This window comes from Triturus cristatus, chromosome 12 (genome assembly GCF_964204655.1).
Source record: "Triturus cristatus chromosome 12, aTriCri1.1, whole genome shotgun sequence".
In the NCBI taxonomy this organism is placed as follows: Eukaryota; Metazoa; Chordata; class Amphibia; order Caudata; family Salamandridae; genus Triturus; species Triturus cristatus.
In genome coordinates, this window is record NC_140595.1 from 174,310,891 (window position 1) to 174,334,196 (window position 23,306).

Consider the following 23,306-nt stretch of genomic DNA (forward strand, 5'->3'; position numbering starts at 1 on the left):
AGTGGGGCGGTGGGAGTCAGACTGTTACAAACGGTATGTTCGCCCCTGAAGTAGTGACTAATCCTTTTTGTGTGCAGTGATTTGTAGTGGCGTTTTGTTATGGCGTGGATAATTTACTGTTTGATTAAACAACCAGGAGTGTAAACCGTGTCTCTTGTTTTACTAGGGCGACTGGTGTGGGTAATCGGGCATTCATTTGTCTCCAGGGCGGCCCGATGGGCGTCCCACCGGAATCGGATGCGGCACTTTCCACAGACACATGTTGAGTGGATGGGTTTCCCCGGCATGAGATGGTTTGAGCTCCGGAATAAGCTGGAGCAGAGGCTGGTCGCGCAGGGCTCCACCCTCCTCCACACTTTAGTGATTCACCTGGGGGGGAATGATCTCATTACCCTAGGAAGGAGGCTGTTACTGCTAGCCATGAAAAGAGACCTGGGGGAGACATGCAAGCGCGTAGGGCACTGCGAAGTCATCTGGTCAGAGATTATCCCTCGCAGAACCTGGCGGGGGGCCAAATCAGCAGAGGCAGTAGAGCATTCTAGGAGACGCATCAACGGGGCAATGCGGAAGTTCACGGAGCAAAGAGGCTTAGGAAGCGTGAAGGGGTATTTTGATATAGATGGGGTGTACCTGTCGCAAGTGGGCATGGATCTATTTCTCCTAGACTTGAGCGAGGCGTTAGAGATGAGGGGTTGCAGGTAGAGCAAGGTGTGGTGGGGGGCCCTGGCGGCGACGGTGGGCCACCTCCAGGGCTGTGGCGGAGTTACAGGGCGATCTGGAAGCAGGCCGGTACCAAGGGTACCTCTGCGCAGCACCATAGGGGGTGCCTGAGCCAAATCCGAGGAGCCTCAGGGGAGGATCCTGGAAGCCGTGTCGGCGCCCCGCTAGTCCTGCGGGCGGTTGTGGGCCTGAACAACCGGGGGTTTGCTATGCGACGCTCCGCCCCGAAAGGGGCGTGAGTAGAAGTTACCAACGGCACGTGATCCTGTAAAAGAATCACCTGGACAGCAGCAAAGGCAGGTTCGCCCCAGCGCTGCCCGGCTCATCTGGCGGGTAGGCGGCCCAGTTGGTTGCCTGCCCTTGGATCGCCCGTAAGATAACCCACCCATTACATATTGGAATATGTAATAAACCTGCAGCAAACTTTACCCAACCTAATAGTCTGTGTGTGTGTTATTTGGGTATGTATTCTGGGGGAGGTGGGACTGAGGGGTGCCCATGGCGATACTATGATATTGACATTACTTTACATTACCATCGCCTTTTGTCATTGGGCTGCTCTAGACAGCTCAGAGTACGGAGGGGTTGGATTGAGGCGAGAGCGGCGAAGTGGCCTCGTGGCTCATTAGCTCATTAGCCCACAGCCACGGAGTCAAAGAAGGGATCGAATAAAGGAGCCAGGAGCAGGAGGAATTGAGAGCGATTGAGGTGCTGTGGACTTGTGACCTGTGCCTCGTGGCAGCACTCCCCAGTACTACCCAGCACTTCTCCTCGCTCCCTCTTCCCTCATGCGGCCTGGCATTGATGCTGTTAAGAACCCAAGAGGCCTCCTTAAGCCCTCTGTTGCTGTGAGGATCCTGGACCCAGAAGAGGGAAATCTGAAGGAAATCTGACGACTGGAACTTCATTGCATCAAATTCAGGTGTTGCATGATTTCCAGACAGCAACGCTGGTAGAGACCCGGGACCTGGGATCTGGGATCTGGGACCTGCTGATTGCCGGTGCCAGTGCACCACGATCGTCCTGGGGGAAGGAGGTGAGACCGGTGAGTGGAGGCGCGGTGAACTTGGCCTGACACTTCCAGGCAGTGCCTAATTACGGACTGGCTGCATTTCTTCTAAATGTTGTTGTCAATCCTTTTTACCGCTGCACGTTGCACTTTAACTGTGTGGGTAGACACCATACATGCTGCTACTGAGGACTTTTTAAGCCCAGTCTTTCTTGTCTCCATTTTACCATCTTACCATTTTACCATCGTTGCACGCCACACTTTATGTTCCTGCGAGGTCTTATGTAATCTAGGTATCCTGGTTTGTGTGCTATAAGTGTTACAAGTGTGTTATAAGATACTGGACTGTACTGGACTGTAAATCACCCTTTGATATCCTGGGGCTGTTACAATGAGTAAGCACAAGTCACTAACAGGGCAGGAGGTAGTTGGCACGCTGGATGCTTTTTTGTTAAGGGCCGAGTCTGCGTTAATGCATGAACTTGCGTTAACTGAACGCAGACTATCGCTTGAGCCCCTGGCTGTACAATCACAGCCATTGATTGTACAGGATGCTTACATCACCCCAGCACCTAATCCTGCGGCATCCTCTCTGTCACACACCCCCGTAATTGATACCATAACTACTATAAATACCAATGTACCTGAGTCCCAGGAGCCACTGCATGGACCCAATAGACCCAATGTAATCACCAGGGGTCAAAAAGGAAAAAATAGCCATGCAAAGTGCCTCCCCCCTCCGGTGAAGAAGAAAAAGGGGCAGGGCGCTAACAGAAAATCTAACATTCGGCAAAAAACACACGGTTGTGAATCCGCACCTGCACCCGGGGTCACTGATTTAAATCTGGTCCACGCCACCACCCCCTAATATTATTGTAGAGTCTGGCGGTCCTACACCTTTGGAACAATGGGAGTTCTGGAAAAAAATGGAGGAAACACTGTCAGTCCTTTTAAAGCCACTATCGGCAATGTTAACTTGTATGGAGGGGTGGTTAGCTAATTTGGAAAGACATATCAACTCCTCCTCTGTAGTACTGACAGAGAGTCGTCCTAGTTGCTCTACAGACCCACCCGGCACTGATATGGGATGTGGGGGGCCAAATAACCCTCGGGGTAATGCTATGTGTAATGTTCTTTTTTAACAACATAAATTGAACTCCCTAACATCATCTAGTGACTCAGTAAGACCTGTACCTGAGGATGTAGGAGTTTCACCTCTGACGATAATACAGCAAAAGGCCCCTTATTACACACAGGGTAGTTCTCTGGGTAAAGACATCATAAGATCTGTCCCTAATCGGGCGACATTAGGCAGAGAGGGTCATATTTTGGGCCAGGTGGGCCACAATCAAATCAGTTCTGGTACACAAAAGGGCACTTGGGGCAGTTTACAGGGTCCAAAAGAACTACACCTTCCACCAGAAGCAACACCATACACTGTAATGTTGAATCATGTGCCCCCACTGCCACATGGAGAAGCTGAGCATTGGTCGACTTTGCAAAATAAAGCCCTCCATTTCTTAGGTGGGAAAACAGGAATAACTTCTAATCTTTTCACCGAATCTAGGATAGCACGGCGAATAGGGTGGGTCAGAAATTCTAATAAAACTTTGCCCGTTGACTGTGTAGTGTTGTCTTTCAGATCCCCAGCCGTGGTCTGAACTATCTTAGATAGAGTGGGTAATTGGCCGGTCAGAAGTAGGAGGATAAGTGTTATCCCCTTAGGGTTCTTCTATCAACCCACCAGACCTTCTCAGCTCTTCTTAGAGGAGGATTTTGGTTCATGGCTAGCTCGGCACAGTTATGCTGTCCCAGTCAACAACTATTTTGAAGCCCTTAACAATCTGGAAGATATTGCCTGCATGATCCGCCCCCACCCAGCATCTAGATTCGGGTGGAAGGCCAGTTGTGGGCTTTGAGGGGGGTACTTTAGAGCAGGGTAGCAGACCCCGTTGTACTAAGATAGTGGAAAGATCACCTGCCACGTGGAAAATAAAGGACTCAATAGAGAGAGATGGTGTTACCCTGTCCATGACCCAGCGCTCAGACCAACGTGAACAATGTTAAGTCCCCTGGCCCTATGTTGTACAGTTTGTCCTTCCACCCCTAGTTGTGCAGCCATTTAGTTCCATGGCCACCCCCGCAGATCACCTCAGGAGGATTACCTCATGGAATATCACTGTATTGCGTTCTAAAACCCAGGTCTTACAGTCTCTGGGTGCGTCCAGTGACACACAGCGTGACATGGCCTCACAGTCTCCGGATGCGCACAGCGACACAGACGCATCTGTCTCTGCTTAGTTGGATGCACATGCACCGATTGATCAGGTGCTCAGGGAGGGTCCAGACTCAGCTCCAAGTGGCGTTGAGAGAGTGCAAATCACTCAGAACACTTTGATAACTCACGGAAGCCTCTTTTGGAACATTGCGGGGTTACGGAACAAATTGGAGATAGAGGAATGGGTCAGCTTTATTGAAAAATATAACATAATTTGTTTTCAGGAGACTTGGATGCGTGACATTATACATTTAAATGTGTTTTATTCCATCCATACACCAGCAAGGGTATCCCTAGGAGGACACCATAAAGGAGGGCTTCTAACCCTGGTCTCAACCACCTTAAATAGGAAACTGGGAAAAATTTGCCTGGAGTCCCCACACTTTCAAATCATTAATATTTAATATTAAAAAAATCTGACTCTGGTTGTCATACATTTTTACCATAATAATTTTAATATGTTAGATACTTGTATTGCCCAAGAATTGGAATCCACATTATCTAGGCATATTGAGGAGATAACTATGGATTTTGTTTTACTCAGGGGAGGTGACTTCATCTGTAAGATATACCCCTTTTCTAAATGCTCTGTATACCATTTATTTAATGGGGACAGTGGTGATGGTCACCATTTTGATCATAACCTGTGTGGGAATATACTTAACTCCCTTTTGTTAAAATATTCTGTCTATATGACTATTTATCTCCTAGAAGACATGGGCCCTGACTTGGCAACATATGTAGGTAGAGGCCAGGGCACTCTGATTGATTTTATTGTCTTATCGGAATATTTTAGCTTGCATTCTGTCATCTTTAATATCCACAAAAATGGACTAGGTGATCATTATCCCCATTCACTAGATTTGGTAAACATAATTGATGATAACTATGATCCTGTTAGAATACCCCCTTTGAATCTTGTTAGAAATAAGGGGTTACTTAGGAAATGGTCAGCTATAAATCCTGATCACGTCCTTAAGCAGATCATAGAAGTCAATTTAAGAGAAATTTTAGACTGTCTAGCTGAGGATATACATTTTGAGTCCATTGCAACATCATTTATGTCAATAACTGAGACCACGAATGTTATATTAATCAGGAAGCAAGGTGCAAGACCACAGAATAACAAACGGTGGTTCAACAGTAATTGCACCTTTCATCACAGTAAATTAATTAAAGCCTTAAAAGAAAAACCCTGAGATACTGTCAAGATAAAAAACTCACGCCATAATTACAAACATGCATTGGAGAAACGTAAGACCGAGCTTAGGCATGAAGCTTGGGGTCAGCTTCACGTGGCATGTCAAAATAGAGATTCCAGACTTTTTTTGGCGTACCGTAAATCAAGATTACTTTAATGGTTCTACCAATGATAATATCAATGTAACAATTATGCCTGAGGATTGGGTAGACCATTTTTCTGGCCTGTACAGGAGTTGTAATAATTCTGATGTGAGGCTTACTTATCAATCTGGGAGTATTTCTCTGGCACCGCCGTCATTGGAAAAGGTGGAGAGAGCCTTAGCCCAGACAGTCAAGAATAAGGTCTCTGGACCTGATGGCATGCCAGCAGATCTGTGTTTAGCCAATATTCCCCTCTGGCTGCCTCTCCTGACCAATTTACTGAGATGTTATGCGGCCCATTGGTCCCCTAGAATCCTGGAGAACAGTGATAATAGTCCCTATCTTCAAAAAGGGTAATAGAACGGGCCCCAAATGTTACCGCCCCATATCACTGATTGATTGCACATGTAAAATCATGAGACGGGTAATATTAGAGAGGCTAGAGACTTGGGCAGATGAGACGGGGAAATTCTCAGATGTTCAATATGGGTTCAGGAGAGGCCTTGGCACTGTTGAACAGTGTCTGAATCTGCACCTGGTCATCGCCAAGTACACCTTAGCCAGGCCAGGAACCCTTTATTTGGGGTTCATGGACCTGACGTCTGCCTTTGACTGGGTGCGGAGGGGAACACTCTGGGAGAAGATGCTCTCTATGGGTATAGAACCATCGATTGTCCACTTCTTGGCAGCAATGCACCAGGGTGTAACGGGTAGAGTGCGGTATGGTGTCAACGGCGAGCTCACCGCCCCAATAAAGATGGATCGCGGGGTCCGTCAAGTTTGTGTCCTCGCCCCTTTTTTATTCTGCCTCTACATCAACGACCTGGAGAGTAATTTGCTCAATGGGAATATGGATGTACCTCAGATAGGCTGTAGACCCCTTCCAGCACTTCTATATGCCAAGGATTGTGTTTTAATGTCCAGAACAGGGGTGGGACTGCAGAGGCTTTTAACTAGTTATACTGGTTTTATGAGTGATCTTGGACTGAAAACAAATGTTGCTAAATCCCATGTTATGGTGGTGGGCAAACCTCCCATGAGCACAAAAACATGTTTTATTAATAATGAAAAATTACTTTGTGTACCCACCTTTTCCTACTTGGGCATTCTTTTTAATCAAAAAAATACATGGTCCCACTTAGTGGAGGGAAGAATTGGAGGCTTTAATCATAACCTTGAGCCTATATTTAAGTTCACAAACAAACTAGGCTGCCGGCCTATAAAAGTCATTACAGACATATATAAGGCTCGCACGTGCGCCATCACTATGTATGGCGCTGGTGTCTGGGGGTTTTGTAACATTGCTGGTCTACAGAGAGTTGAAAATATGTTTTTGAAATGGTTGTTAATAGTGCCTAAAAGTACTGCTGTTACTATTTGTCATAATGAATTAGGTGTAACCCCGCTATCTTTTCATCTTCAGTTATCACCACTTCTGTTATGGCATAGTATTTGGGTGAAAGAAGAGACTGTCCTAAATCGAGCTATAATCACTGATTGTTTGAAACTGGACTGGTCAAGAAAATTCCCTGGATTATGTATATACACGAGCTACTAGGGAAGTTGGGGCTACCAGACTGTATTGACACTCCTGGTAATATAGTCAAAATTCCAAGAGTCAAATTGAAAAGAAGGTTTATGACATATAGCTATGAACTCAGAGATCGTGCAGAATATAGCAAGAAAAGAATTGTCGAACACTCATTACTGGTTTGTTCTTTAGGTAATGAACCCTATCTCTCTTTCTTTTTTAATCACCCTAAGATATTTTATCTTATAAGATTCAGGATGGGTATTGCCCACTTATTGGTCTCCTATCCGCATGATGCACATTGTGATGCAAAATTGTATTTGTGTCCTTGTGACTCAGAATCAGCACAGAGCACTTTACAGTTTATGTTTTTCTGTGGACTCAATACTATTCCTAGACGTGCTTTTTTAAAACCATTGTTAGGATTTTTACATATAAGAAAGTGCAGGGCTGCGTTACAATATTTGCTCCTCTTGAAAGATGAATTTATTCGCTAAATGATTTATAAATACATTTCCACCGCGATGCGCCTTCGGAACATGTTGGGCAAAGGATTTTATTTTTGCTTTAAACAATATTTCATCATAAATTTGAGTATATTATTTGTATGAAATGTTTTTATTATGTAATCTTTTATGGTTGATTTGCAGCCGAATAAAGATTTATTGATGATGATGATGATGATAGACAACCCTAATCTAGTAAATGACCCATTAGTAGCTATTATTCTTTTTTTTTAATCTGATTTGTCCTCATGCCAGTCAGATTCAATAAAAAGGAGACCCTACTGACTCTGAAGTGACCCACTTTTAATGGCTTCTATTTAATTAAAAAACCTTAAAATATACTTTTTTGCCATATGTGCCCAACAAAGGTTAGATCATAAGTTTAAAAAGAAGTGGGTAAAGGAATTCTTACCTCACGTTACTACTATGAACATGGAACATATATGATGTTTCCCTTCTCTCACTCACAAAGATTTTATTTAATCAGGTTCAGATTTATTATAGCTCTTTTGTTGGTCTCCTATTCTAGCTCTGCACACCATGACTCGCTCTTGGACCTTTGTCCTTGCGATTCACTTATGGCCCAGTCTTTTTTACACTTTTTATTTTTCTGTAAACTATATTCTGTTCCTCGAAAACAGTTTTTAATCTCTTTATTGTACATCCGAATATCAGAAGTTGTAAATCAGCCCTGTGTTATGTACAGCCTTTTAAGTCAGAGTTTATTTGTCTGATGGTCTATAAATTTCTAGCTACTGCCACCGTCTGAGAAAGCTAGTGGGGAAATAAATAACTGCATCCCGCATTTGTTGTAGGCAGAGCAGTTCAATAGGGATAGGTTGTATCTTGTCTACTGAGGAAAGTTCTCCCTCTTGTGTTTACAATGGCACTAAGCACTTTATCGGCATATTTGATCTCCGATACCGGGATTTTACTCTGGTATATACTATTATGGTGGTTTTATTGAAAATTATATGTATGCTTTCATTGCAAAAAATGATTCATTTGGAATATGAATTGTTGTCTTATGCCATGCTAAGCAAAGTCCTGCTGTTCTAATACTTAAAAGATTTTTCTGATATGACAATAATTATTTTGCTGTTTTAATTCGCTATGGATTTAACTGATTTTAACATATATATGAATGTATGCTTTTATGGTTATACTCTTTGTATACCGTTGTACTCTGTGTATGCTGAATAAAGACTATCTGAAAATATAACTCATACCAGAGTCTGAAATGCATTACTATGAATAGCACTACCCTTGACATCAAAACTATGATGAAACCTTCAAAACTGACTTCTAGTGTGTCAAGCAACTAATTCAGCCTTTTCTGCTAAAAGCTTTTCTGAAAAGGTTGGGTGACCACAAGCATGTAAAGACAGATTTACAACAGAAGTATTGGGCCTGTTCTTCTAGAAGAAGAATTTATTTTTTGAGCATTTGAGCAGGGTATTCATTTTACCTTCACTTGCACAAGGCATGGAACTTAGAGAATCCATGCTTTTTGCTGGCCGCAGGTTCATTTTACTAGATTTTTCATCTGCAAAAGAAGGAATAACATCATTAGAGAATTAAAATAAGGAACCAGACAATGGACACTTAAAAACTTTTAATAAAGCCTCACTCTGTCACACAGCAAGGAACCCGGCATTAACTGCGATTTACAGAAATGACGTCCAAGGAAATACATCAGTCTGCTAGAGATTGCACGTGTCTGCCCCCTGCAGCCCACTACTGTACCCATACCAACCTGCAATGATGCCTGGCATAATTGCAACTGTGTATCGAACTCAACACTTTCTCAGCGAAAACAGCAAACATTGGCCAAGCCAATAGGTCTGGCGTGACCACCAGTCTTTTGGCTTTATCAGTGCTTGTTTTGTCATGGGTTTTGCAAAACTTTATTGTTGATGAAGCTGTTAATCAAAATAACACATTTGCTAAAAGAAAACAAAATATTTTGGTTCTCAGAGAGGACACTGCCATAGTAGTCCCTGACACTTAAGGAAACTACTTTGCATTGAATGTACTCCTTATGAAGATGCAGAATGATAGCGCTCAACGTGAAGGTAGCCAGTGGCTGAGGTGGGCTGACCATTTGCCCCATTCTGTATGCTGTAGTAGGCGGAAGGAATATGTGAATGACACAATAATTGATGTTGGTGCTCTGCAGTGAAGCATGGTATCAGCCGTGGTCCATGCAGGTAACAGCGGTGGGGCCGGGTAAGGGGGGATTTAGAGAGACGATGCAGAGGGAAAAATAAAGAAATAAATAATTTTCCCTCTGCATCGTCCTTCGGAATCCCCCCTTACACGGCCCCACCACCCCACCGCTGTTACCTGCACGGACCGCAACTGCATGGTATTTATGAGAGGTATACCAATTTATGTTTTATTCCTTGTGAAGGGCTTTTTATTCTCTATGGTTTAGAATCTTTTGGAAAAGTGGAGCATTAACATATACTACTCATTCTGATGACAAATATCATTTTGAGTTGTGAGTAAATGTGTCTTTGCTCCCCAGTCAGAACTACAACTTGTGGACACAGTTCACACTGACTTTGTAATTCTGACTTCAAACTCGGCAGTGGTGCACTCATGCCGACAACAGTGCCTCCTGCACTCACTTCCAAATGTTGTGATGATTACCTGGCATTTCTCCTAATCTCACCTAACCCCAACCTGGTGAATTTCCGTAGGTTTGACCTGGTGTCAGTCAGTCAGTCAAAAAACTTTTATTTCGGTATAATACCGTAAAAAGACATAAATACATATTTACAATAAAAATTAATAAAAAATGAACATTTACAAGTGGTATAGTCCATCAGGAATAAGAACCTATTTTTTTAATTGAGCATTTAAAACGCAATTAAGAGCATTATTAGAAGGGAGGAAGTAGTGTCAATAACAATGTAAACACATAAAACAACATCTCATCCCTAAGCAATCTCATAATTAAGCGTACTTTCGCTACAGCGCTAGATTCATCTCTGTAGGAACAGTTTATAACCTATCATTTTGTAATTTTTTACACCTTGAATACCACATGGAAAGGAGGAATCTAGCCATCGCAAACACTATCATACGGGTAGTGTCATATTTCAGGATCCTGAACACCTCCTGATAGTCCCTAATGCCCCTAGACTTACAGAGTTGGATAATCCATTTTGCTCTTGCCTTGGTGTAAAGAGGGCAAAAGAGCACAACATGCAACTCTGTCTCGCAGATATCAGCACATTCTGGACAAGAACTCGTAGGACATGGCACAGTATTCCACCTATGGGTTAAAACCCTCAGTGGTAAGGAACCATGTCTGAACTGCATGTATAATTTCTTGGCCAGCGGGGGCTGAATAACATCCAGGAAAGTTTCAAAGTAGGGACTGGTCTTAATGTCCAAAAAGGTAATGGTGAGCCTACCCAGGGAGGAGTTTAATAAAATTTCCTTTCGATACTGCTGGAGAGCCACAATCCGTGATTTCTTAGTCAGTAAAGGGCAAGACTCTTCAGGTGACAACCACAGGTCCCCCTTACCTAAGGCATAACAAAGATTCTTAACGTACATTAGCCAAGGGATTTTCCCCAATTTCCCTATTGACAGGAGATCACCAAGATCTTGCCTAAAGCTCGCAAGCTCGGGTGTTGTCCAGAGACGTCTCCAATACAGGAGTGGGCGGTTCAAGGCGATCTCCTCAATAGGAACTAAACCTAAATCCCATCTCAGGGGGGTTAAGGGGGTACTCGTTGGTAATTTCAAAAGCCGCCTAATGAAACTGTTCTCGGTTAAAGTTAGAGGGGCACTACTACAATGGCCCCAGAGCTCTGCGCCGTAAAGGGCACCCCCTCTTGCTTGGGATTTATAGATTTCCATAGGGGGGCCCAAGGGCTTAAAGGAGGTGTTATTAAAAAGCTTCAAAATACCCCCCACAGATTGTGTCAACTTTAGATTGGCCTTCACCAGATGAGAACCCCATTTCATTTTGTCATTAAGGGTAACCCCCAGGTAGTCAAATGTGGCTACACGGTGCAGCTCTATTCCTTCCATCTGGGGATGAGGACAATTGGCTAGACTAGGGCTGAAGACCATGAATTTAGTTTTGGATAAATTCAATTCCAGATCCCTTATTTTACAGAAGGAGCATGGTCTATGGTCTTAGCTGAACAACCAAGGTGAGAGGCAACCCAGACAGCTAACCCCCCCGAGGGTCTTCCCCTGGCTCCTTGAACCGCAGGTGCATAAAAGGACGCATAGCCTACCCTCGATGGAATGGACCGTAGCCACGTTTCTTGGAATAAGCATATATCGTAGCTGTCCATAAACTTACCCCACTCTGGATTGGGTAGTTTAGACCCCAGTCCAGCCACATTCCAAGACCCCACTAGGGGTCTACCTGTAACTACTTGAGAGGGACAGTCCTCTAAAAGATCACAAACGACAGAACAGGGAGGTGCTACTGGGTCTAGAGAACCTGACTCTATTGGCCCTTGTACTAGGCTGTTACTTTGGGGGGATAAGGGGCTAGCAATTACTCCTATCCCGGTTTCAATTGCCAGATTAAGGAGGCCCACCTCCGAGCTACAGCCGCCCTTTACCTGGCCCCCTTTCGTATACATGGCCTTTCCTTCAGCGAGCCTCGAAAGTGGTGGTCAATCCACAAAGCTGAGTGCATAAAATGAGTTGGCGACCGGGATATTATAATCAAATTCCTGGGTGACTTGATGGAAGTAAGGTAGTTCCGTGGGCCTTGGAACACGAGGATGCGTACCCCAAGTGGCAGGTGTCAATAGAGCCTGCTTTGGTCGACCCTCCATGATCCAATATGTGGCCAGCTACTCTCGGGTCCCTAAAATTAATTAAGACACAGTCCCCACAGATATCTTTAGGTCTGGTCCCCAACCAACAAACTCTACGCACAAAGAGAATATTTCCCCGACCTACTCCATTCAGTGGTCTATGATTACTTAACCAGTGAATAACTTTGTTTTTTAATTCATGATAAGATTCCCCCCTATCACTTGGCAATGGGGGTACTCCCGTAAGCACCACCACATATGGTGAAGCCTCGGGGGCTAGCTGCGGATAGGGAAGAGATTTAGCCAAACCCTTTATGCCAGTATTCACAAGCGAGTTGGGTTGCGGCCTACCCGCCCCCAGGCTCCGTGTTCCAAGAATCTTTGGACTGGGGGGTTGTGCACAGGGGGCCAGGCCAGTAGCAGCTCGAGGCATGTTAGAAGAGATAGATGAACCAGAAGCAATAAGGAGTTGAGCTGGCATCACCATAGGCAGCTGGCCTGAGTCTTGTAGTGAAGATTGTTGGGAGATGGAGGGAACCTGTGGGGTTACTTTGCTAGTCATGGTAGATGTTCCCAAACCCCCCAGGCTACCAGGATCTCGCAGGACAAAATTTGACTGGTTTTTCCCAACACCTTTGGTGTTAATCAAAGTTACTAGTCTGTCGATCTTTGTCAATAGAGATTTAAAATAAGAATTTAGAGTCTGGTCTATGTGAGTCTGTAGATCTATTATTAAATGAGAAGCCCACACAGGCGGACTCGAGGTAGGTGGATGGGGAACAGAATCCGGCTGACCAGGAATGGATAGGGATGTGGCTGAACTTTTAACCATTTTTTTAACTAACTTCTTTTTTTTTGTGCTTTACTCGCTTTTTATGTACCACTGGAGAAACCCTAGAAGATGTAGACAAATCAGCTTCCACTGGCACGTTCTCAACAAGTGGGGTCTGAGCACATGGTAAGTGTGTAAAAGAGGGCAACATGAACGACAAAGCTTCCGCATCGTCCTGATTAAGTAAATCTACAGAGCAATCATCCAGAGATGATGCAGGAGGAATAGCAGGGGTAATTGACAACCGCCTTTCGGTGTTTTCAATTGCTGTGGCTACCACCCCAATGGTTTTCTGAAGCATTTTATCGATAGCTGTGAGGCTCGGGAGTGGTGGATTCAAATTTTCTAATTGCCTAGTCATTGGGCGAGAGGTAGAAGGTTTACAGTGTTTCCCCATAATTAAATCACAAGGCACCAGGGCACAAACTCTTCCTAGTGAGTATCAGCTAATTAGCTATTAAAAACAGTAATTACAATAGTTATGCAATATAGACAAGATTTGACTGCTTAAATGAGAAACTATAAAACATATAAAAATACCACGCATGACAGAGGTGCGGAGTCCAACTAACCCCCTGGCACCGATTAGGGGAAGGGCCCAGCCCGGCCTCCTTCGGCCTTTGACGGGCAAGGACGGGCCCGCCCTTGGCCCGGGCTTCGTCCGGGCACGGCCCGCGCTGCGGGGTTACTGGTGTGCTTTAATCCTTCCCCGGTGCTGCCTGCTGACGAGAATGGCAGGCGCCCGGGGCTAGGGATGCTGGAAATTGTAGTTTTTAGATGGCCGTTCCCCTCACGGCAACGGGAAGAAGCACTGGAGTCCAATAAAAATAATGCCCCCGATGAACTCCGTTCCCCTCACGGTAGGTAGAAAGGCTCAGCTGTGGCACCAGGCAAGGTAAGCGCGCGTCCCACGCTGCGGGGCCACTGGTGTGCTTTAATCCTTCCCCGGCGCTGCCTGCTGACGAGAATGGCAGGGGCCCCGGGGCTAGGGATGCTGGAAATTGTAGTTTTTAGATGGCTGTTCCCCTCACGGCAACAGGAAGAAGCGCTGGAGTCAAATAAAAATAATGCTCCTGATGAACGCTGTTCCCCTCATGGCAGGTAGAAAGGCTCAGCTGTGGCACCAGGCAAGGTAAGCGCGCGTCCCGCCCTGCGGGGCCACTGGTGTGCTTTAATCCTTCCCCGGCGCTGCCTGCTGACGAGAATGGCAGGCGCCCGGGGCTAGGGATGCTGGAAATTGTAGTTTTTAGATGGCCGTTCCCCTCACGGCAACGGGAAGAAGCGCTGGAGTCCAATTAAAATAATGCCCCCGATGAACGCCGTTCCCCCTCACGGCAGGTAGAAAGGCTCAGCTGTGGCACCAGGCAAGGTAAGCGCGCGTCCCCGGCAAGGTAAGCGCGCGACCTGGTGATATTGACCTTGGTAAGATTGTGTATCACATCCGATAACTACCAGGTGTGGTAAACTCCAATTGTCCTTGAAATTCAGATCCCTACACAAATAAGTGGTTTGCTCAGAGATCTAAATTTTATGGACCAATCAAGATTGGGTGTTACGGATTTTAGTAATATGTACTGATCTGATAGGGTGCTTAATATAAATCTTCGTGAACAATAACCCTGCTCTAAGTTGTGGCCCTGTCTATTGTCAGTATCTGTATGTAAAGCCAAGGCTCGCACCTAAACCTGTAATGTTCATGGATCTGTGAGGCACGGGTTAGGCATAGGTATATAAACTGATCACAGTGCAGTGCATGGTAGTGGACCTTCCCTGCCTGGAAAGGCAGAACCCCATTTCCTCACAGCACATGACTTGCTTTAAATGTATCCACTTTGCACATGAGTTGGGGGTGTAGAAAGTTAGGTTGGTTAGTCACAAGCAAATCAGATATCAAGGTGCAACAGAACTAGCCAATGAAGCCCCAGGGTGATCTTAAAGGAATTAATCTCCTTGCTTAAGCCCAAACATTATTGTTTTAAGTAATCAGCTAACCTTCCATGCACAAGCCTAGATTTTTAGTTTTTTTTTTAACCCAAGATTTGCTGCAAGTTTCTTCTGAGTATACAATTGCTCAGACTCTTGCACCATTCCTGGAAAAGTAAAGCATGGGGGTCATTAATCCTGTCCTACCTTTGTCATCCTGCTTGGTTGACTTGCGCTTGGAGTCGTTGCTGGACCTTCCAAGATTGAAGATGGATTTCCATTTCTTCACTTTTAATGATCCTTTCCTTCTGTGAACAATTCAACAGCGCTTAGAATTCTCTTTTAAGGCACAGGCAGCTTTTTAAGAATTGCCCCACATCCTTATAGGAGGCACTTGCAACATCATATCATTTAATCAGACAGCTATTAGGTTAACCAGTAAGCTTTTTTTATTAGAACACAGTTTGAGCACTTAACAGCTGTACATGCATAAATGGAATTACACCATTTGCTTCATGCACATGATAAGGTAGAGGCTGCATTTGGTAGATGGTAATGCATAGAAGTACATTTAGAAGATGAAAATGAGCAAAGTAGATTTGATAGAGGGTAACATCAAGAAGTTTAATAGAAAGACAAAAAACCGGAAGTGCATTGAAATGATGTAAAAATACTGACGTGCTCTGGAAAGATGAAAAAAACGTACTACATTGAAAAGATGGAAAAGCTACAGTGGAAAAATTGAAAAACTGACGTGTACTGGAAAGATAAGGAAAACACTGACGTACATTGAGAAGATGGAAAAAACTGAAGTGCATTGGAAAAATAGAAACATACTGAAGTGCATTGGAAAGATGGAAACATTGAACTACATTAGAAAGATGGAAAAAACTTAAGTGCGTTGGAAAGATGGAAAAACTGAAGTGCACGAAAAGATGGAAACCTACTGAAGTGCATTGGAAAGATGGAAACATTGAGGAACATTGAAAGGATGAAAAAAACGTACGTGCATTGAAACAATTGAAAAACTGAAGTGCAATAGAATGATGGAAGCATATTGAAGTGCACTGGAAAGATTAAAAAAACTTAAGTGCAGTGGAGCGATGGAAAAACTGAAGTACATTGGAAAGAGGAAATAACTGAAGTACATTGAGAGGATGGAAAAAACTAAAGTACATTTAACGATTGAAAAACTGAAGTGGATTGAAAAGTTAGAAAATACTCAAATTCACTGAAAAGACAAAAAACTGAAGTGCATTGGAAAGATGTAAACATACAGAAGTGACTTCAAAGATTGAAAGTAAACTGATGCATGTTGTAAATATGGAAATATACTGTAGTGCGTTGGAAGGATGGAAAAACTGAAGTAAGTTGGAAAGATGGCAAAAAAAGTAAGTGCATTGGAAAAATGGAAACACACAGAAGTGCTGTGGGAAGATGGAAATGTACTGAAGTGCTCTGGAAAAATGGTAATGTACTGAAGTGCATTGGAAGATTGAAACATATGATGATGAAAACAACATACAGTGCATTTGAAAAATGAAAATGTAGTTAAGTGCATTGCAAAGTTGGCAGCTTACTGAAGTGCATTCAGAAGATGGAAAAAAAATGAAATGCGTTCTGGAAATTGAAACATAGTGAACTGAATTGGAGAGATGAAAACATAAGGATGCATTAAAAAGATGAAAATGAAGTGCATAAGGAAAAAGGAAATGTACTGACATTCAGTGGGGAGGCACAAATACCGTGAATTGCCATCGATAGACGGAAATACTGAACTGCGGTAAAAAGATGGTAACTGACTGAAGTGCATTTGAAACTTGCGACTGAACAGAAATGCATGGGGGAAATGGCAATATTTGGAAGACTGAAAATAATTGAAGTACATTGGGGAGATAAATAGACATTGACGTGCCTGTGGATGATAGAAATGAAGTGAAGTGCAATGAGATGCTGGAAATGAACATATGCATGCAGGGTGAATGGACTGTGCTATGTGTAATAGGAAAATAGAAATGCGTTAAAGTGCACTAGATCGAAGGTAACTTACAGATGTTCATTCGAAAGATGAGAACGCTAAAGTGCATTTGAAGAGGTTTACACCTAGTAAAATTAATTGAGAAGGTGAAAAAGAAGTGCCTAAGGAAGATGGAAATGTATTGATGTGCATTAGGAAGATAAGAATGAAGTGTAGTACTAAGGATGGTCATGTACCAACGTTCAACAGGAATAAGAAATGGACTGAAATGCGTGGCAATTATTCACCAAGCAGACTTCAGATGATGCATTTATGGGCCTTGATGGTACAAGAATTGTCTGCTCATCAATATTGTTCATGACCTGCCAAGATCTCTCTCTTAACACTTGACTGCCATCTTCTGAAGTTATTGGTCAGGGCTTTGACCTTGGCAGTGGTCACCGTCAAGTCTGGTACATCATTGAACTAAGAGTGGCTGTTTCTCACCACCACACAACCAATGCTGGAGAGCTGTTAATGTACTTGAGGAAGCAAGTGTTCCCTTTGACATTGCCCATGATTACAAATTTTAGGCCTCATAATGAAGCTGAGGAGCACACCTCAGGAAAAAGTAGTGAACACTTGGTGTGTGCATTTGTAACTTTTTATGTGTCTGTTAATTCCATGCTGCTGCACATGGCCACCATGGCCACCCGCTGTCATGTAGCTGAAAATGTACTACTGGTAATAGTGAGCACTACGGTTAAAATATTAGCATCAGCTTCTTACTTACTGGGCCCGATTCACAAAGCCAATTGGTTCCTGAAAATTGTTCCTTACGTCAAACTTTCAGCGTTGGGCTCTCTCACTTTCTTGACACCATAGCCCTGACCCATGTTTTATTCTATTGTAAATTCATTTTCCACTGTGATAAAGATGATATGGACCAAATCTTTTTTGTTTTTCAAAAACAAACTTCCACAGCAGAAGCCTTTTTCTGGAAAAACAAAAAAACTACCGACCCCAACACCGTGGGGTTTTCCCCCAGGATGTGGCTGGCATTCATTTTTGTCTGTCTCTTAAAGAAATAAAAGGTATCAGACCATCTTCAATAAATAGGGCGGGCCGTCCATTTGACTCAGAATGGAGCAGGTGGATCTAGTGTTTTGCTGCACATTTTACTCTATAACTTTAGTGACAGATTACACTGTCCACCAAACTCTAAATCAGACTATAATTCCAAAAATGGCCTTAGTTTTGACCAAACTGTTAATGTGTCTCTAAGCCTGTCAATAAATCTGTCTCCAACCAACATCATAATGCTATCACTTATCATATCTTACTAATTTCTATTGAATGTATTTTCTGTGCTTTGGATTTTATATGAAAATGAATGATCAACTAAGGGGTCAATTCAGATGCCATTCGGAAAGCATTACTTCCGAATCGGTCCCAGAATGCTTTCCGGACTACTCGAATCGGGGGGGTCCGTCTGAGCGATATGGCTGTATCTGGATGCTTCCAGATACGATTCGCCCGGACTCCCATTACCTTCAATGGGAGCCTGTGTTCTTGTTTAGAACACAGGCTCCCATTGAAGAAAGGGGTGGCCTGGGAAAACCTTGCACCCTCCGGCGGGCACCCCATGGTGCCTGCCATACTGTGCATGGTTGGAAAGGGGGGTTCCTTGGGTACCCCCACATGCCCGATTTGGAGGGGCCCCGGGTGAAGGGGTCTGGTATGGGCCCCCAAAGACAGATTCCGGCAGCCGATTCATTCCGGAGATACCGATTCGGAACAGCTGTCTGAAATCGGTCATCGTAATCACTAGCTCGAAAAACGAGTCCATGTAGCTGTACGATTCGGCTCCAAAAGACGGAACCTGTCCGAATGCCTTTAGAAACCAGTTCGGACACCCCTACCAGTCACTGGGCATTGTAATTGGTCGTTGGGAACTGTGTACGATTTGGTCGGCAATAAGGGTTCCAGTTTGGATTCGGCAAACCCAAATCCAATTCAGAGCCCTTCTGAACGGCATCGGAATCAACCTCTAAGTATTTTTTCAGTGGAAAAATTTGAATGACATAGCTATAATTCCATCATTTGGCACACATGTATGAAGGGGTATGATAAGAAAAGGAAGGTTTACTTATGGTCAGTGATGTCGATGATTGTGTGGTATGGTCGAATTTGAGGTGGACCGTCTCCTTGACTCAAGATGCTGGGCACATTGTAGGAGAGACTACGGAAGTAAAGGTCATCCTTGGTGCAGACTGGAAGTGACGCGGATGTGCCTGCCACAGGGAAGGACCTCCGGTAGCACTCGTTTTCCCCACCTGTGGATGTAAGCAAATCACAAAGCTTCAACACGTGAGATTCAGAGCAAAGTAGGATCAATTAAGTTCTCTATCTAAAAGCATCCACATGCTCATGCAACCATGGAAGCCACATGACAATAATGGCAACTTTCAGAGTCAAGTGTGCATTTCACCTTTTCACACATTCCAGGCAATAGAAAAATACAATATACATGTGTATAAGTTAAAAATTGCAGGTTTAGTAGGATCTTAGGGCAAGATGTATATAGGTATTTTGCATTTGCCAACCCTACAATTCTCAAAATCACTTGGTTTGCGAACACAAATGCATTTCTCCTAATAAACAAACAGATTTTACAAGTGACATTAGTTTTGCATCCCACACTAAAATGAAATATGGAAGGGGAAATAAACTGGCATTCTTTCCAAATTGCAATTTGGTAAATGTCAGTGGTTCCCAATCACAAATCTGATTGCAATTCACAGACCAGTTATCGACTCCTCAAGGAGGTCATAACTGATTCACAAAGGGGAAGAGTGCCCCTGTGGTTCTCACTCATATATGGAAATTGTGTTTGCAGCCTCAGGTGGAGTAGGCAGTGGGCCACTGAATCTCGATATGCTTTCCATCATATTTTTCCAAATAGATTTTTGTTAAAGCAGTTCTGGTTCCTTTAAGGGACTCAGGCTTCTTTAAGGAAAAGGTTTTCAATTTGGAAATACACAAAGCGAGATGGTGATCTTCTCTCCATTGCACGCTACCATTTTATGATTATAGCCAATCTCAAAGGTCGTAAATTGCGACCTACTTAATTAATGTTAAACAGGTCATTCTGTGATCACTTGTGAATAGTAATGTTCTGAATTGACCTCACAATGCATCGGTCGGTTTGCAAAATTAGACTCCCTTCGCAAAAAGAAGTCTTCATAAAATTTACAACCAAGTTTTACGAATGAATGTTAGTACCTCGGGATCATAGTTATATTTTAATATCCTCGGAGCTGTAAAAATGGTCGCTATTCAATGTATCTGCAAGAATAAAAGCCAATAAAGACCCTACTCTCATACAGAAAGCATGTATCCAGGACCAGGCACTAGAACCAGGCTCTGTCACATGAATAAAATTCTAAAGGTAAAATGTGTACATTGACAAGAGATCTTTCAGCTGCTTTCAGTTCTTTTTCAAAAACTTGTTCAAATCAAAATCTTGTATCAGGCCTATCTGAGTCTCCTCGAGCTTACTGCAGGAGAATGTAGTCTCCAAAATTATAGATTGCCATAGATGATCTTCATGTTACGCTTGCATATCTCGCTAGAATTACGTCTTGAAATGTTTTTGCGCAATTTCAGTGCCTCCTTGTTTAAGTTTATGACTTTGAGGGTTGTTTCAACTGCCCAACCTCAAATAAGGCCCTGAAGCACATTACATTTTAAATGTTACAGTCTGTAGACTTTAAATACATATTATGCCTTCTTAGTTGAGAAACAAAATTAAAAACACAACATCAAAATGGATTCTACACAAAAAGCCTACACAAACATCTTCACAAAAAATCCTTGCACAAATATTTGAAAAAGATAAACTAGGATTGAGGTTTAATAGTGTGAAATTTAATGGCTGAATCAGTTACCTGTATCATTTTCTGTTGCATTGTACTGGCATTTAAAAAAACAAAAATATAGAAAAATGAAGGCATAAAATAGTACAATAACAATCTTTAATAGGGGAAGTAAAGGGAAAAAGTCTTGTGCAACTTTCACCACAACTTTAGTCTTGAGGCTTATATGGCACATTAAAGTTACTTAACACCAAATTAGGGAAATATAAAACAAAAAGACACACAAAAAATGCTGTAACTAGAATCTGTGGATACTAGTGAGGTTGCACCAGGCATCGTGGGTGACCCAGATGTTGGTTAAAGGGGTATGGTGAAAGACGACATTATATGCAATGCTGGTTTGTGGTCAGTGGTGTACCATGGGCATTAATGCAAGAAAGGAAAGTCTCCAGGTTAAAAAACACTGTACCCTTCTTTCCAGCATCAGAGATTCCAGTATGCAAATACCCACTCCCCGTTGCCTCACCTTCCAGCTTTAATAACCCACTGGAAAAAAGGCCAGACTACTGCCAGCTCCACCATTCCTATTTAAACTGCTCTTCAAGGTGACCCTTTCCCAAATTCATATAAAAAAGAAAGAGAGATTCATCTGGCCAGCAGGCAGATTATTTCCTCATTCAGATGTCACAGCCACGAAAAAAATATTCTTCTTAGGCCTTTAGAAGGGTGTGTATCCAACAGGTCCAACAGTATCCAACAGGTCACCAAGCACTGTTATAATATGCCACAGAAATGACCTTGCACTATTAGTACATTGCAGTGTTGGAGAACGGCCTCTATCCTGATTCTGAATTCAAGCCTCGAATCTGTGACAAACCTTTTTGGAAGACTTTGGTTGGTCTTTCCAATCGTGCATGATGAGAATGGGTTAATTTTACAAAAAGAGAGAAGAATCTAGATTAGTCTTCCTCATCTAATATGGATATGATGAATCCTATGGGTTTGAAGCTAATACAGATTTGTTTTGCTGGTCTCGTTTAGATGGATTTTTGAGAGCATTGTGATTGTATTTGTTTTTCTGTTATATTTTACCTTTTTTTTGCATTGCCTCCACTTTTTATAGATAGAGAACAATTGTTTCATTTTATTATGTATATATACACTTTTTACTGCACTTGACTTTTATGTATGTTTTGTTGCTATTCAATACTTAAAGTGTTTGCACTGGAAATTCATGTCTTTCCAAAAATAAAAGTGTGTCTTTGTTCCTCATGACTTTTCTACGGATCCTTTTCTGTCAATTGGCACAATAAGTGTAATTTGAGGTTCTTGATAGGGCAGCATTTGCATCGTAAATTAATTTTCAATGAAGCAGTTATGTTTATACAGGTACTTGGCAGTCTACACATTGAGAAACATAACCTAAATTAATCCAACAGGGGGTATCCAAATACACTGCTAATCTGTTGATTTACTCCAAATAAACTCCTCAACAGCCATTCCAGTCTAGCTATCCTTTTAAGAATCTGCTTTTATCTTTCAGTTAGCCTAGCAAGCCTAAGTGTTGTGGAAGCGTTTCTATGACTCCGCATAATTTACAAAAATTATGTTAGTAGGATTATTTTACAATATGGTGCAAATAAGCATCATCAAAGAAAATAGGGTAGAGTTGGTATTGTTGATTACTTTAGAAATCTGAGGTCAAATGTGCAGGATACAAAAAAGTTTACTGTACCCTTCAGAGGTGCATCTTGGAAGAGCTGATCCACGTGAGTCAAAATGAATTCTACCACAATCGACTGTATTCGAACCTCCATAAATGCTGCGGTGCCATTGAATCCAGAAGCCTCTATGTCCTTTGACCTAATGGGAAAATGTAGAGAGCAGGATCAGAGAAGTAAGACAGACATAAATCAATATCGTAAATCCTAACAAAGAAGATTTGTTTCACTCACGATATGATCAACAAAATCACCAGTGGCGGGGCTCTTCAAATATGCTTCTGGGGCAACAGGTTTGATATTGTTGTCCTTGAATTGATGCTGGTGGGTCACTTCTAGTTCTCTCTCCAACCATGTCTTAATATTACAAGCCACCCTGAGTGAAACTGTTTATTGCCATGCAACAGCTGAATGATGTTAGGTCTCTTGAAGGCTACAATTTAGAGTATATTCTCAAGAGTTTAAGCGGGTTAATTAGAGTTTAATGGATGTGGGAAAATTTGGCAGATGACCCATCCAACGTACATTCTTAATAGGACTGATGAGACATCTGACAGACTCTAATAATCCCCAAAATTATGATAAACTTTTAACATTTAATTTCCAATATTCACCACTAAGAGCATTTGCAAAATTGAGTGGATCATGCAATATAAATCCATTAACTGATCAGCATGGCAGTATTACATAGTGTAAGAATTTATGACTGTTCTATATGTGGGGTAACATGAAGATCTGTATTACACCTGTAGTTATGTAGAATGGGAATTTACACATCATGCATTTCCAGGACTACTTGTAACTGAAG

At 42.8% G+C, this 23,306-nt stretch overlaps 1 protein-coding gene across 2 annotated transcripts in view; it reads right to left on the reverse strand.

The window, feature by feature from the left end:
- Positions 1–23,306, reverse strand: part of ARHGAP30 (Rho GTPase activating protein 30) — a 144,610-nt gene that overhangs the window by 38,040 nt on the left and 83,264 nt on the right. Inside the window, exons 6-9 of one of the 2 annotated variants that reach the window (XM_085637459.1) lie at positions 22,513–22,640; positions 19,049–19,235; positions 15,150–15,247; positions 8,857–8,934 (exon numbers count right to left, since the gene is read on the reverse strand). In XM_085637459.1, the coding sequence (XP_085493585.1) occupies positions 8,857–8,934; positions 15,150–15,247; positions 19,049–19,235; positions 22,513–22,640 (491 nt within the window). Of the gene's footprint in view, positions 1–8,856; positions 8,935–15,149; positions 15,251–19,048; positions 19,236–22,512; positions 22,641–23,306 lie in introns of both variants that reach the window. The other variant, XM_085637458.1, reaches the window with a different exon arrangement.